A 16,252-nucleotide genomic window follows, 5' to 3' on the forward strand; every position below is an offset into this window, starting at 1 on the left:
CCAGACTAACTTCTTTTTGTTTATCCTTTAATCTGTGGCCACCACCTTTTACACACAAGGCCCCATACCCTTATATAGTTTATACAATATTACTTCTCATTTGATGATTACTTTGGAAGTATGCAAATCATTTCATGTATACAGTTTGTCTTCTCAACTCCCTTATAAACACTCCTAATACCCAGGACAAAGTACTATACACAGTAAGCATAAAAAATGCATATAGACTTTATTGATTGGTGTGGGGAAAAAAAACTTTGTAAAACCTCCTGAAGCACTATTATAAATATAAGTTACTTACAGTTAAGATTCATTGATTCATGGACCATTTATTAAATACTTATTAAATTAGGTGATTAAGGGAGATAAAAATGCACTTAATTCATATTCTCATAGGGAAATACAAAATATACAAATTGGCAGTTTGATAAATATCCAGAATTACAGTGCAAAATAGAATATATAAAAACATTAAGACAAGTACAAAGGGCTTTCCGAGGAAAGAAAGATCATTTCTTATTGGAGTTTTAAATAAGGCTTCCTGAAAGAAGTCACAATTTTAGAAAAGCAGTAAGCCTAAAAAATAAATGTAGTAAGTCTTCAAGAGGTGAAAGGAAGGAAGAGAATTGTTTCCCAGAACACTCCAAGCACAGGGAATAGTGAGAGTAAAGATGTGGAGTTTGGCTGTAAGTCTCTCCCAGTGTTAATTTTTACTTTCCCTACCTTCTTGTTGGCCACTTGTGTTGCTGGGACACCACAAAATGATTCAATTTCTTTCAAGTGAAAATGAAATTGGGTAGCTACTCTATCCCACAAAGAGCTCAACACACTTCCAGTAGAGTGCATGTCCTCCTCTACCTGAGCTTTGTAGTTAGGATACCAGTGAGCTTCTGTTTAATCATCTTCCCATCAAATGCTGTAACTCCTATGGCACACTATTACTTTCTACACACTTGCTAATAATTAAGCTACATTTTGTGCTGAAAAAGCCACTAGATACTCTTGGGTCCTTAATTCTCAAGTTGCCTGGTTCCAACTCATTTAGTTCTATCAGAGCCAAGCCATAGTATTAAGAAATGCAGAAGAGCATAGAGAGCCCATAGACATAATCCAACTTTTGATTTAATTTCACCCAGCCTAACAAGTATCCTAAAGTTGAATTTTTTTCTCCAATTAATAAAGAAATTATAGTTGGGGTTCTTATCTGGAAGAGAAATGCAGAAAGTAGTCTCAAACCAGAACTTATATCTGTTCTGGCAGAGAGAAAAAGCAGATGCTAATAGCAAATTGTATGAAGCAACTGTTTAGGTGGTAATTTGGTGACACCATGAAGAGTGACAACACAGTCTGGGCCAAAGAGACATCTTGATACTGAAATAAAACCATTTCCTCTGGTTAATAGCTAGCTGGAAAAGTTATGTTTTTATAGAAAGAGATCAGAGCATAGAGCACTGTCTAGGAACCAGAGGCACTAGAGTACAGGTTCTAGCCTGCTGTAAGGTATCAGGAGAGCAGTAGTTGCCTTGGGGACAAAGGCCATCAGGAGTGAAGGGAAATTCAGCTTAAAAGTAGAAGGGTGCCAAATTGGTCTCACAATTTTGCCCTAGTAGAATATTTTGGCTATCTAGGAAACAGAAAAAAACTACTTCCTTTGTTTCACGCATAGCCACAAATGCTATACTTGTAGGAGAGCCCTAATTCCTTTGTTAAACAAAATCAGAAGGTAAGTGCATTGTTTAGCTACTTCCTGACCACTTGTTTGCCCAGCCCCCTATAGTCTGATGGCTACTACTCACATGTTCTCTTATGAAACTGTTCTTTAAAGTTACCACTGACCTACCTCCTAATTGCCGAACTCAAACTTTTGTCCTCATCATTCCTTGCCTTTATGAAATATCTGAGCCATTCTCTTCCCACCTCTTAAATGTAAAAACTCTCCCTTGCCCCAGCCTCACCCCCTGAACCTCCCTTTCTTGGTTTTATATACTCCCAGGACTATTAACCCCTATGCCAATAATTCAAAAATCTTATCTCCTGTTCTGACCTCTCCTGAGGTCTAGGTCTATACTTCTATCTATCTGCTTAGTGTACAGATCCATGTAGGCATTATAGACCAAATCTAAGGTTGTCAGTGCTGGGAATCAAAACTCATTAAGAGCTGTGTTCCCATAAAATTCACCGTTCTTCCTAATTTCAACCTAATAGCACCATTATTTTCCAACTTTCCAAAGGCTGGAATCTTGTGGATCATTTTTGACTCCCCAGACCTTCCACATCAGTTGTCAAGTTTTAGGTATCCTACCTCTGCCATCTCTTGAATGTATCAATACTGTCACCACCTAAGTTCATGCCTGTTGCACTTCAGTCTAACCTTTTAAACTGACCTCTAAACTTGTCTCTCTCTGTCCTAATTTAGAGAACTGTTAGTCAGCTTCCTAATGTACCAGGCATACTACTGTGCTCATATCTCTCCCTTGCTCAAAATTAATAGTTTCTCATTTTTTTCTGGACTGGAACCCAGATTCCTTAGCCAAGCATTTAAGACTTATTGGTCTTATTCATATAATCCTCCTTGAGGAACCCGAAGAAAGGAGATAATTCACTGGCCCTTGAATTTTTTCCCGCCTTTCTGTATGTGTTCTTGCAGGTTTCTGTAGCTGGAATGCTAACTGGCTATATGTGACTTTGAATTCTTCCTTCTGTTTCCTCATTTATAAAATGAGGGATTACATTGAGTGAACTCCAAGTTCTTTCCTGGCTCTAACAATGCTGTTCTATATTCTACTGTGCATTTATATCCCATATCCCCCTACCACACCGAATGCCCTTTGACAGTAGGAACTTCTTTTATTTGTCTCTCTGACAACACCTGACAGATCCTTTGCACACAGTGGCACTTAATGTGTTTAAAAAGAAAACATTGCTCCCTGTCTTAACTGTTGAAGATCCTGAGCACAATTTACTAATATACAACTAGTATAACATCCATCCATTCTTTACTGTCTAAGAAGCCTGTATACCTTTTGTTATCATCATACTTACACATTCTTATGGCCTAAACTCTTGTTCCCCACCCAGTCAAGTGTCAGCACAGAAAGGCAGAAACATTTCTGTCTAACTGTCTTTTTATTCCCACATAGTACTAAATCTGTAATACACACTGGTCTTGACCACAAAGAGCCTCAGAAGTCATAGGATGGCAGGGTGAGGCCTCAGGGAATGCATAAGTAGTCTTCTCAAAATATTAGCAGCAGCTTTAGTGTAAAGTGGACTTAATCCATAAACAAGTCTACTGGAGGTGGAATGAAGGATGTTGGGATGTTGGCTGTGAGTAGGAGCTACAATGGAATGATCCAGTTTACCCATGGTGGGAAGGGACCAGTGGAATAAAAGAGAATTAAGGTACCATTAGGAAGGGCCTGAAAGGATAAGTAGTAATTCCAAGGAGGTGGAATACCAATGTTTCTTACTTCTCTACCAACCTCAGGGCAGAAAGCTAAATGGCTCAAACAAGGAGGCAAAGCTGGCCACTGTCTGGAATACAAAGTGGGCAGCGGGGAAAGGAGAGGCCAGGCAGCTGGTGGGTCAAAAAGTCTTCTCAGAAGGTGGCTGCATGTTTTCCACAAGAGTACAGACAAGTCGCTCCAACTTCTCTGCAGCCAAGTTCCCAGCCACCAATACCTCTTCATGATTGGCCGTCTCCAGGCTTTCGTAATCCAATATCGATTTGTTCGTAATGAGGGAGAATCCAAAAACTCGAATGCCACAATGCCTGGCCACTATCACCTCTGGCACTGTACTCATCCCTGACGTGGAAAGAAAGGAAACTGATGTCAAGACTGCCTTTAGAATGGCCGCCATATCATTCACCTCAGACCTGTACTAACCAGCTCAAGCCCATCTTCCAGCATTCTCCAGGACAGGTCATAGTGGAGTGGAGAAATAGTAGAACCAAACTACCTGGCAAAGCCCCTTGAAATCAAAGGACTGTCTCAACGGATTAGTTCTAGGATTTAGGATTTCCTTAGAAAGAAGGAAACTTGGGCGGCAGCTAAGTGGCACAATGGATAGAACACTGGCCCTGGAGTCAGGAGGATGTGAGTTCAAATCTGGTCTCAGACTAGATACTTGATACTTACTAGCTGTGTGACCCTGGGCAAGTCACTTAACCCTAATTGCCTCACCAAAAAAAAAAAAAAGAGCTCTCCTTTGGAATTTTTGGTATAAAATGGTTGACCTGTAATGGCCAGAAGAGCAGATATTAATTAAACCAGTAGTAAATCATTAGCACTGATTTTAACATTTAAAATTTAGTTGAATAGAAAACATTTAAGAGATATTGTGTTATTTCCCTAAAAATCATTCATCTAAGTTAATAACTAATCTAAATTTAATCATTTCAGTTTGGTCTACTCCCTTTAAACCCTTCAGGATTGTGAATTCCCATCTCCTCCTTAGGCCTCTAAGCTGTAATTCTGCCAGGGCTCCCCTTCTTACCAACAGCATCAGCCCCTAGTTTCTGCAGAAACTGACACTCCGCAATGGTTTCAAAGTTGGGCCCTCCCACCATAACATAGGTTCCTTCCTGCAGTGGTCTTTCCTGTTCCATTTGCTTCCATATGTGATGGGCCTTCTGTCTCAAAATCCTGTCGTAGGCATTAGACATGGGAGGAAACCTTTCTCCAAACCTGAAGCAAAGAATGAGAATTCCTCTGACCACCAAGTGCACAGAATCAATTTTAGCTCCATCCTCTATGAATAAAGTCCATATACCTGTCATCATTTGGGCCTCTGAGTGGATTTTGGCCACTGAGGCCTGCCAAGTTGATATGATCTCGGATCAGCATAACATCCCCAACTTTATATTCAGGGTTCAACCCACCAGCAGCATTGGTGACAATTAAGGTGTGCACATCCATAAGTCGGAAAACCCTCACAGGGAATGTTACCTGAGGAGTCAAAAGGATAAATGTCAGGCACTCAGGAATTCCACAAAAGCCACAAGAAAGAGATGGGGAGAAAGAGGTCTAATCATGTTATCACCTTGCCATATTATTCCCCTTCAACTTTAGATACATTCTTCTCCAGCCACCCCCTAAAATCCAGATATAAAGGTACAAAGCCTCCCTAGTAGCATCAGTCCTCTTGCCTATCTAGTCTCTCAAATGTACAGATCCTCATCATGCCAATATTTACATGCCACAGATCTCTCATAGCTACAGTAATGGGCCAGAGACTCTGATGATTACATGGCTAAGGAAACAGGTATTGGATAATATCTAGAAAGGAAGGGAAAGGTGAGTGGATGATTCATGAGGTTAGTACTAATGACTAAAATCTCTGCCTTTCTAATAGGAACTACCCACCTGTGTCTAGGCATCAGACTCACCTTCCAGAGTGGGTAGCCTTCATATGGGTGGAATCGGCCCTGCATCATCACACAGCACTTGTCACGTAAGTATCCAAATACCAACCGCCCTGCATGTCCTGGTACTATACGGGAAAAGGAAACTAAGATTATTCAACAGGAGTTGTTTCTCATTCTCTGGGCCTCTGAAGGGACAGGAACTGAATGGTTCTTTGGGGTCTATGGCCACCCCCAGGGAAAATGAAAATATGATCTACCTACTTCACATCTTCCAGGATAACACCCCATAATAGAAAAAAGAAATGTCTCTGGTGTTCTCTTTTTGGAATCTGAGAATGGAATTATACTGGTCCTCAGCTATCCAGCTGCCTAGTCTCCCAACCAAGAAGCCTCAGGGGCCTAGAAAGGGACAAATGAGGACAGATTAAAAAAGGGCAGAGAATGGCCTATTAGTAAGAGGAAGATAGGACAAAGGACTAGTTTTCTGGTCCTACCTCATATAATAACTATTAGTCAGTTTCTTAATTGTCATTTCGAGAAAGAGTGGCCAACCTAACCTCTCCAGAATTAATAAATAGCTTAGGAGATGGGGTACACTCAAAAAGAATCAGAAGCAGGAGTGCGGAGCTTCTACTTGGGTGTGGGGATTGAAAGAAAGGTAGGTTAGTGGGTAATATAGACATGAAGGGAAAAAAGCATCAACAAACCTGTTTTTTTAATTCAGAGGGAAAAAAGTACAGAAGGAGACATAAGGGCAATTTTGTTACTAATTTGTCAAATTTAGTATATATCTTTTAAAAAATTGCATATATTTTCTAATTCTCTTTCATGACCCTCTTGGTATGCTGAAATATCTGTATTTGATGATGATTGTTAAGTTCACAAGAAAAGAATTTTTTTTAAAGTGGGATAAGGACATTTAAAAAAAATCAGCACTAAGAATATACAGCCAGTACCCAGGTGGGGCAAAAGTGAATAGATAACCACCAGTGGTATCCTCACAAAGAGAATATTATGGGAGTAGATGGGACCCAACTTCATTGTCTCTTGGGAATTGGGCCTTCTGTCTATATTGGTTGTAGGGCACTTTTTCCATGCCTTCCTGAATATCTGTTGTTTCTCTTCCCACCACTTCTCTGGACTCCTCTACTTTAAAGAGTTTAGAAAATGTTCCTTAATTAAAGCCTTGGATTCTCCAAGGGAAAAAGGAGATAGGAATCTAAGAAATTAATAAAAACCAAAAACACCCTACACTTCTTCTTTATCCTACTAATTATAATTCTCTGCACCTCCAACTTCTTGCCAGGCAATCTGGACAGCTAGACAACTGAAGACCAGAATGAGCTCATTCTCATTTCCCAGAAAGACAACATGAGAGAGACTCCATCCTACTTACCAAACATCTACAGTACTCTGCCCAAGTCAGAGGGTCAGTCAGATTCTGGTCTTGTACATACATGTGCTGCCCGTATTTGCATTTATCCGTTTGTATGCTTTCACAAACATATATATGATATAAAAGTTCATATACTTTTAAATAGCACATATATATTTTTATGTACATACACATTTAATAGCTTCAATAATTTAAAGCTGAACTAAGACTTTTGGAATGCCCTAAACATTAGGGATATATAAAAAAGCTGCATGCCTCCAGGCCCTATGACTACTGAAGTTAAGGAAAGTGGCAGGGCCAGGCTGGAGTGAATTATAAGGGAAGGAGAGAATTTAGGACCATGAGTTATACTGGCATAAGCAAGAAGTCAAATATAAACTAATACAGACCAGTCTATTCCATAAAACATGAAAGACATTCACATATCCTGTACGTACCTTGGTGGAAATGTTTTCTGACACCTGGGAGTTCTATCAAACCACCCTGAAAGCCTAGCAGTGGTCTCTCCTAATTTTGATGGGTTTTTGTCACCTCTTGAGGCCTTTTCCTACTAGAAGACAATAGCTTTTTAATACTGGGGCAAATACTGGGACTACAAGGATTTGCCTCTAGTTATGAAAACATTTTTTTCTTAGGCCTTTCTTCACGTCCCACCTAGGTTCCCAGACCAACTTCTCTTCTCCCCAAATCTGCCAACATCATCCCTGTGAGTACCTGTGCTTTGAGGAAAGTTGGGTATATCATTGTAGTCAAAGGCCTGGAATTGGGTCAGTTTATTCGCCAACCCCCCCAATCCAGAACCACAGATCACTGCAATTTCAGGTCGATATTTAGTATGGGATAAAAGCCACTCAGCAGTTTTCTTATAATCCTCATACTTGAATCTAGGAAAGAGAAAAGACTCATTAAATAAACTGAAAGAGGTGACTAAAACTAAAGAAGGGAAAGGCTAATATCCCCAGAATCAAGAAATCAATGAAAACTATTCTTAACAGATGGATAATGGGGAGATGGGGAATAGGGAGGGATGGGCAACAGAGTCACATCTCCTCCACTGGTCTCCCCTCCAGTTACTCAGAATGCCTATGCCTCTTCTTCCTTAGAGGCTCCAGAGGAAGATAGCTTTTATCTTGGGGTTAGGAATTGAGAGTTTTGGCATTAGAGACCAGAGCTTTTGTCAAGTGACTCAGAGAGGTTACAGTGATTTAGAGTACACAGAGGTTAAGAGCCCCAGGCCAAGGGTTGTGGCTCCTAGATGTAGTGATCTTCAGCAAATCACACAAATTCTGTCTCATTTTCCTCAGTTGTTGTTGTCATTTTTCAGTTGTGTCTGTCCAGACCTCTGTGACCCCATTTGGTATTTTCGTGGCAGAGATACCAGGATGGTCTGACATTTCCTTCTCCAGCTCATTTGGCAGATAAGGAAACTGAGGGAAACAGGGTTAAGTGACTTGCTCAGGGTCACACAACTAGGAAGTGTTAGAGGTCAGATTTGAGCTCATGAAAATGAATGAGTCTTCCTGACTCCATGCTCATTGGTCTGTCCACTGGGCCACCTACCTGCCCCTTTCTTCACTTCCAAGAGTTGTAATACAATCTGCCATAATTCAGGCAGAAGCCTGTGGAGAGTAAATTTATGTGAAAGTGTTTTTCAAAGCACTAAACAGATTTTTTAAATTCACTTGTGTCCCCCAATTCTTTCTCCTTTTCTTTCCTTAAAATCACCAACAAGCCAGATTTGCATTCCTCCCTGGAAGAGGAGCCCCCTTTTAGCTAAAGTTAACATTAAGAAACACTGCCCACTACCGCAAAAAAAAAGAAAAAGAAATTCCCAGTCAAGCCACTTAACTTCTCTGGGCCTCAGTTTCCTCTTTTGCAAAATGGGGAGAGAGCTCTGAGGTCCCTGCCAGCTCTAGATTTAGGATCTTATGACCTCTCAGCAAAGAGGCAACCTCAGGTCTTCTCTATAGTTTTAGGGACTAATCTGAAGGCAGTAGCAATTTAGAAGCCTTCAGTCTCTCAGTTCCAAATTTTCTCCCTCTCAGCTTCTCTCCATGCCAGGTTAGAAGGTGCAGAGATGAAAAAGAAGAGGGACCACTGTTCTAGCAGCAACGACTGCCTCCAGAGGATTATCTGCCTCAAAAATAGAAACTGGGAAACTGGAGCAACAGATTCCTGATCCCAATAGCCTTCCTTACAGACTGTAAGGAATGGCAGGAAGGGTAGGAGTAGTCAATAGCATTGCTGAAGCCCTGAAGTCAGAAGAAGTCATGGAGTGGTACAGGGAAGAGGCAATCAGGAAAGGGGAAAAAAAGAAAAAGAAAGATCTGTACCTCAAAAGAGATGTGAGGAAGAAAATGGTGGAGGGCTTTGAATAAGCCTCCACATCCAAAAGTCTCTTTCCCAAAAGCCTCTGGCTGAATAATAGTATCATAAATTCAAGGCTGGAAAAAAACTTAAATTTTAAATTGAGGAAACCGAGGCCCAGAGAAACTAAGTGACTTGCACCTAGAGTCTCAACAGTAGCAAGAAATTAGCAGAGCTAGGACATGGACCAGATGTCCTCCAACCAAATGCAGCCTTCATTCCCTGCTCTCTATTCATCACCAGAGTCACTTGGCAAGAACTCTGGACCCCAAAGTCCAAACTGTCATTTCCTTCTCCAAGACAAAGCCATCCTGCTAAGCAGTCTCAAAGGAAGGAAAGAAATATAGATATTCAAATTAAGTGGAGTGTAGAAAAACCGGAAGAAACGTGACTCTGTGCTGCCCACTCCCCACCTGTACCTCTCAGTCTGTCCCATCCACCAGTAAACGAGCTGCCTTCCAGGATTCCCTAACCCAGCTTCCAGGTGTCCGAGAGATCCATTTCCTGTTCCAGGAAGCCCAGAGTCCTGGCCTCCCTCCTTCTGCCAGAGGGCCCCTAGACTCTCAAATACAGAGAGGTCCTAGACCCTCCAGAAAACCTCTCCAGCTATTGGTCTATTCCGAGGGATACATCAAAATCAGATAGAGAAGAAGCCTGGAGCCTCTAACAAGGGAACAATGATCCCAGTCTTTGGACACAGCAAATGCCCCAGCACTTATTCCTTTCCCAGAGATGTGATCTCCTGATCTCAGAACACACAAGGTCATGATGGTGGGAAGGGTGTGTGGATAGATGTGCCTGGGTACAGGAGCAGGTAATGTTACACAGTTCCGAACAGTAATCCTACTCCTAATTTGAACAGGAACTGACCCCAAATTTAAACTTCCTTCATCTCAATGCCTGCACTTTGTCTCCCTGCCCTATCTCGGAGTCTGGTCTCAACACCCACATGTCCCCACCCCCACCTCCCCATCCTGGAGAGAGAGGCGGGAACACAGAGCCCCACAGTGCCAGGCCTCAGTCTTTTGCAATGCACCCTCTATCCTCACCTGGTCCCTCTCTGCCCCTAGGCTTCCTAGATCACTTTCACCCAGCCTTCCAAGTCTCCCTGATGTCTATTTCTCCTCCCCTGCCTCCCTGAGGGCCTTTAGGCCTGACTCACTGATTCTCCATGGCTCCCTCGTGGTATTCGCCTCCTCTCTGCCTCGGTCTACTTCTCTCCGCTCCGCTCTGCTGCGCTGAGCTCTGAATGCCCCAGTCAGCAAGGACTTGCACATAATTCACTCGCTCTTGGCTTTATGCCCCAGCCTGTAAGGTCCCCAGCCAATGGCAGTTGTAAACGCAAGAACTAGCCCGTCTCCTTGGAGACCAAGCTTGATTCAATCACTAAGCCAAGTATAAGGTGGAGTGTGTGTTTGTTTGGGAGGGGAGGGAGAAAAGAGGGAGGAGACTCTGAAAGAAATAATAAATGAATTAACTTTCCCGGGAGATGATTAAAGAGATATAAACCACACTTCCTTTTTTTTGCCCTGGGGCATGAAATCTGGCAGCCCGCTTCCCCTCTCTGCCACTGTAATCTGAGTGGAGAAAGTTTATAGTTCTATCACGAGCTCATTTCTGAGATTTGAAGGTCAAAAGAGAGTTGGGCCTAGGTAGGTGGCCTTTGCCTGGTTAGCACACAGGAGAGGCCAATATTCCCTATGGGATCTGTGATCAGAGTTCAGCTTCAACTCCCAGACCACATTCAGCCCCTCTGGAACATCACAAATCACCCCATCTTCTGTCACTGACTTACCTGAGTGACTCAGGGCAAGTAATTTTCATTGGATGCACCTAAATTCCTTCATTTGTAAATCAGAAGGGGGGATCGCATTAAACGGCCTCACGGGTCCCTTTCACCTCTAAATCATAATTAGCCCTGTGAGAGTGGTCCATGATTTAAATGCTTTTTATTAGCTATTTATTATTTATTAGCTAGCTGCTAAACACTAGGCTAAGTAACTGAGACAAAAACAAGGTCCTTACTCTCAAATGATTCATAATCTAATGGGAGACACTGCTATATATATTCAAGATATACATAATGTACATGAAAGATAATCTCAGAGAGCAGGCACTAGAATATGGATGGAGGATGGGGGGAGGGAGGGCATGAATTGAAGTGAGATTACAGGCAAGGAGGTATCTCAGAAGGCTGTTGCAGTAGTATTGGTGAGGAGATGAGGCCCTGTACCCAGATAGTGACTGAATAAGTGAAGAGAAGGGGGCATATAAGAGAGAGTTTGTGAAGGTAGAGAAGACAAGACGACAACAGATTGGATATATGAGATGAGCACAAGTAATCCCGGCTGGGAAGGGGAAGTGTGTGAGAGTAAAGATACTGAGTCTTACTTTGGCAATGTGGAGTTTGAGATGTGCAGAAAGCATTTGGCAGTGCAGGGCTGGAGCTCAGGAGAGAGACTAGGGTTGGATATATTGACCTGGGAATTACCTTCATAGACATAATAATTAAATCCATGGGAGCTGAGATCACCAAGTGAGAGAGTACAGTGGGAAAGTCGAAAAGAGCCCAGGATGGAGCCTTAGGAGACACCCATAGTTAGTGGTTAGTAGGTGTGACCTGGATAAAGATCCAGCAAAGAAGACTGAGAATGAGGCAAGAGCAATTCTAGGAGAGATAGCAAAGGAAAAAAAATCCCACAAAGCAGACTATCCCACACAACATTCTGCAACTATGACAACATGCATAAAGGATACAAAAAAAAATGCATAGGGGGTTGTGGGGGTGGGGGAGACTGAGGATGTAGGACTTGGGACACCTGGGATCCATATCTGGCCTATGAAGGGTGAAATCAGGAAAACAGAGAGAGGTCTAGAAGCCAGGTTGTCTGAATTCCTTACCAGAACATGAAACATGTAAAACATGTAATGGTAGGAAGCATGTGTGAATGGAAAGAAGGAAATATCTTAAATTTTCAGGGGTGGGGAACCTACAGCCTCGAGGCCACATGCGGCCTTCTAGGTCCTTAAGTGTGGCCCTTTGACTGAATCCAAACTTCACAGAACGAATCCCCTTAATAAAAAGATTTGTTCTGTAAAACTTGGAATCAATCAAAAGGCTGCACCCAAGGACCTAGAAGGCCACATACGGCCTCGAGGCCGCAGCTTCCCCACCCCTGAATTCCAAAATACGAAATTTGGGGTCTTAATTCTGATTCTTAATTCCATGGAGAGGGGCATGCCCCAGGGTTAAAGTTCCTTAATTGAAAGTAAAAATGTTATCTGTGCTCTGATATCTTACACCTGTTTAGCTACTCTTTGATTTTCCTGACACCCCTGAAAGAGGACTACCTACCTCCTAGCCTCTAATCTCTCCTCACTCCAATTCATTCCCTCCCCTCCCCATCTCCTATCCCCCATCCCCATTCTAGTGCCTTCTCTCAGAGATTATCTTCCATGTACATTGTATCTTGAACATACATAGCAGTGTCTCCCATTAGATTATTAAGCACTTGAGAATAAGGACTTTGTTTTTGTCTTAGTTGCTTAGCCTAGTCTTCCACTGAACCTCAGCCTCATGCCTATACCCCTTGTTTTTTCCAGCCTCCTCACGAAGAACAATATTTCTCCTTCCTGACCCCAAAATTATACTTTTGCCCTATACCACTACTTACAACCCTGTTTCTATCCCTTTGGTCTCCATACCCATCCTTAACCAGTTCCCCCTTCCTGTCTTCAATTTGTTCATACCTTTATCTCATTTCTATTCTTTTCTTCTTTTGTCTATTCCTATCTTTATGCTAGTCCCTGACTAGGATTGTGTTGGATCATATCTCTATTTTTCCATAGCCTAATTTCTTTATCTATTCACATTCCTCACACTATTTAGCTTATATCAGTCTCTGCCTCCGTCAGTGCAGACATTTGGCTTAGCATGTTGGTAGAAATAGAACACTGAAAAAGTCATTTTAAAGACATTAGGGACATCTCCATTCAGTTCATCACCCAGACTCCTACCAAAAAAAAGGTAGTTAGAAATCACTTCCCTGGGAAGTCTCCTGCTTCTGGCCAGAATTCAGGAACCAAACAATCACTCTCATTAGGGTAATTATGCTTCATTACCTTTTTACAACCCTTTCTTCTTCCTCCAAGGAACAGTCTGCACCACACATTGCTACCCCTCCATTCATAAGACTGAAAAGGAACAAGCAGCAACAGAGAGAAAAGCAAGGTTTTAGTGGTCCAGTATTTCAAAATCAGGGTGAAGAGTCCTCAGAGATCATGGCTTTTAGCCTTATGAGTCATCAACAGAGCTAGAAGTGAGACCCTAGAGTTCTTCAGATTACAGGTTCTAGAGAGGGAATTCCTCCATCCCCTATATCTTGCCACAGGACCCAGATGGCTATGATGGGGTGCTTGGGTGCTTATGTTTGGGTGCTTGTACTTGGACCCCAATTTCGCCCTAGCCTCAGAAACACTATCCCTGACAATTTCTCCCTAGCCCAAGGACACTGTGCCTAGCAATTGCTCATGAGTAGACCCCGGCAAGCCCCTTATCTCTCTCCTTGGTGCAGTTCCAAACAGCACCTGAAGGAATTATTAGTTTGAACTGGCTTTGCACTGGGTCATAAAGACATTTTTACCCACTGAACTATCTATACTACTACCCTACCTCATTATCTACATCCTTGACTCCACATTATCTGTATTCTAGACTTAAGACATATGTATACTTCCTACATCTATCTTGTCAAACAAGACATTGATTGGTGGCAGACTGGACAACTCTCAGTTGTCCTGACAGCTAATTAACTTAGTGATGTAGCAGGCCTAAAACCACACCTCCATGTGGCCCCCCTTGTGGGCTTTCCCCAGAGAACTCTGGGTAAAACGCCTGCACAGTGGATACTACAAGTGCATGTTTCTTTAAGAACTGACCACTTAATCACTCCCTATTCTGCCCTGAATCACCTAGTTAGCATATTTGACACATGTCTTATCATATTTTATACTATATAAACTTTAACTATACTCTTTTAAGATTGCAGGCTCGTTAAGAATCCTTGCCTGCTGAAAAGCGTAACAATAAACTTTTTGCAACTTGACTTGAAGATTGCTTGAGTTTGTGAATTCATTCCAGACAACCCATCTTGTACTTTGGTTTTTGAGGGGTCCCAACCTCTCAGCCTTCATCAGCTCCAGAACAGAAAGTGAGAGTTGTGACTTTGCACAGCCCTCCCTCTCTTAAATCCAATTCACTTGTAAGTCCTGGCATCACCTTCCTGACCTCACAATCCTCTCTTCGAGAACAAAGGACAAACAACAACAGCCCTTCACCTGGAAGGTCACTTTACATCCTACTTTCCCTGGACATCAAGATTCTCCTCCTTTTAAATCTTGCTTCACCAATCCAGGACCTGTTCCGAGTACATTTCCTATCCTATGTATCACTTCCATTGCTCTCTTCAGAGTTCTGGATCCCTGACTAAGCCATAAACTGCATGAGGGGAGGGGGATGAAGGGTGGAAGATGTCCCTAATAGCCTGAGTCTCAGAGGTTAAACTCCAGGGAACCACACCCACATATCTCCCCAGACCAGCTGTCCCCCAACAGATAACCAGGTCAGTGCAAAAACAGTTCCCTAAGGTTGGAAAATTCTCCTGCCTGCTACAGTGCCATGGTATGAGATGTTAGTTCTGCAGCTGCTGCATTTTGATCCCCTCACTTGTTACACATGTGTACAGTTGCATTCACATTCAGGATCTAGGCAGGGATGGGGAACCAGCAGCCTCAAGGCCACAAGAACCTTCTAGGTTCTTGGGTGTGGCCTTTTGACTGAGTCCAAGTTTTATAGAACAAATCCCCTTAATAAAAGGATTTGTTCTGTAAAACTTGAACTCAGTCAAAAGGCCACACTTGAGGACCTAGAAGGCCACATGTGGCCTCTAGGCTGCAGGTTCCCTACCCCTGATAGGGGCACTGGGAGGAAAGGAATTAGGAATGGACATTGAGTATGTTATTTTTATCTTCTCATGCTCGAGAAGACAAGAAATGATAGCAGGTAGGATTTGGTGATAGCAAGGTCTTAATTAAAAAGGAAGTAATCCATGTATCTGGAATGAATGTAGTAGAAGCACGAAGAAGGATATGTAGGAAACATCATAGCTACTTCCTCATGGATCAGGAAAGTGTGCTTTCCTTATACACTTCCCACGATACATACCTCTATTGATTCTCCTCTTCACCCTCCATTGCTTAACCAAAATTATCAGAGTCTGGCCCTATCTTTCTTCACTGCACCCCATCTGCCTTCCTTCCCCTACTCCTCCACACTCTTGCGGGACTCTGAATTACAGAATCCAGGAACATACAAGGGCAGTTAGGTGGTCAGTGGATAGAGTGCTGGGCCTGGAGTCAGGAAGACCTGAGTTCAAATTTAGCCTCAGATACTTATTACCTGTGTGACTCTGGACAAGTCACTTAACCCTGTTTGCCTCAGCTCCTGTTTGACTCAGTCCTGAGTTGGACAGGATGGACAACTACAAGTAGATTATATACTCGGAGAGGGAGAGACTGCTGCATTGTATTTGTTATCTCCAGTGCCCATTACACTTTACACTTAATAGGCAACCTTCAAATATGTATTGAATTGAATGGAATAGACTCCTAGAATGCTAGAGTAGGAAGAGACCTTTTAGATTACCTAGCCAGGTCACAAAATGCCAGGGAAACTCCTGAGTGCCACCAGAAGCAGATTAAAATATAATTGGGAAATGTTTAACAAAATAAATAAAAATAAAACATAATGCTAATTTGTGGTTTTCTAAGTCAATATGTAGCCTTCACGGATCTATTTCCATTTGAGTTTGACACAACTGAATTTAGTCTATTTTCTATTTTCTCTCTTCTTCAGTACACTAGTCCAGATGATGAAAAGGGTGATCTTTGCAACCACACTTCAATGGTACAAATTCCAAATGCTGAAACTGCTAGACACATAGAAGGTCCTTAATATAGCACTGTTCATTATAGGGCATATTTATCATAAACTGGGTCAGATTGGTACAAGGACACTTCTTACAATTTCTGGTTTTCATGCCTTTGCTCACAGTCTCCCTGCC

At 42.3% G+C, this 16,252-nt stretch overlaps 1 protein-coding gene across 2 annotated transcripts; it reads right to left on the reverse strand.

Annotated features, from left to right (window-relative positions):
• Positions 1–210: 210 nt before the first annotated feature.
• On the reverse strand, positions 211–10,490 carry PNP (purine nucleoside phosphorylase). Of its 2 annotated transcripts, none has more exons than XM_021000328.2 (6): positions 10,294–10,490; positions 7,479–7,648; positions 5,390–5,493; positions 4,774–4,949; positions 4,498–4,688; positions 211–3,806 (listed from the first exon to the last, which is right to left on the reverse strand). In XM_021000328.2, exons 1-6 carry the CDS (start codon positions 10,302–10,304, stop codon positions 3,586–3,588), a joined length of 873 nt encoding a protein of 290 aa, XP_020855987.1. In that variant the 5' UTR covers positions 10,305–10,490; the 3' UTR covers positions 211–3,585. The 2 variants fall into 2 exon arrangements, with proteins under 2 accessions (XP_020855987.1, XP_020856054.1); XM_021000395.2 differs by lacking the exon at positions 10,294–10,490 and adding an exon at positions 5,626–5,767 and having other exon boundaries at positions 7,479–7,568.
• Positions 10,491–16,252: the final 5,762 nt, after the last annotated feature.

The sequence above is a fragment of the Phascolarctos cinereus genome, unplaced genomic scaffold (assembly GCF_003287225.1).
Source record: "Phascolarctos cinereus isolate Bilbo 61053 unplaced genomic scaffold, phaCin_HiC Scaffold_3;HRSCAF=262, whole genome shotgun sequence".
Taxonomy (NCBI): Eukaryota; Metazoa; Chordata; class Mammalia; order Diprotodontia; family Phascolarctidae; genus Phascolarctos; species Phascolarctos cinereus.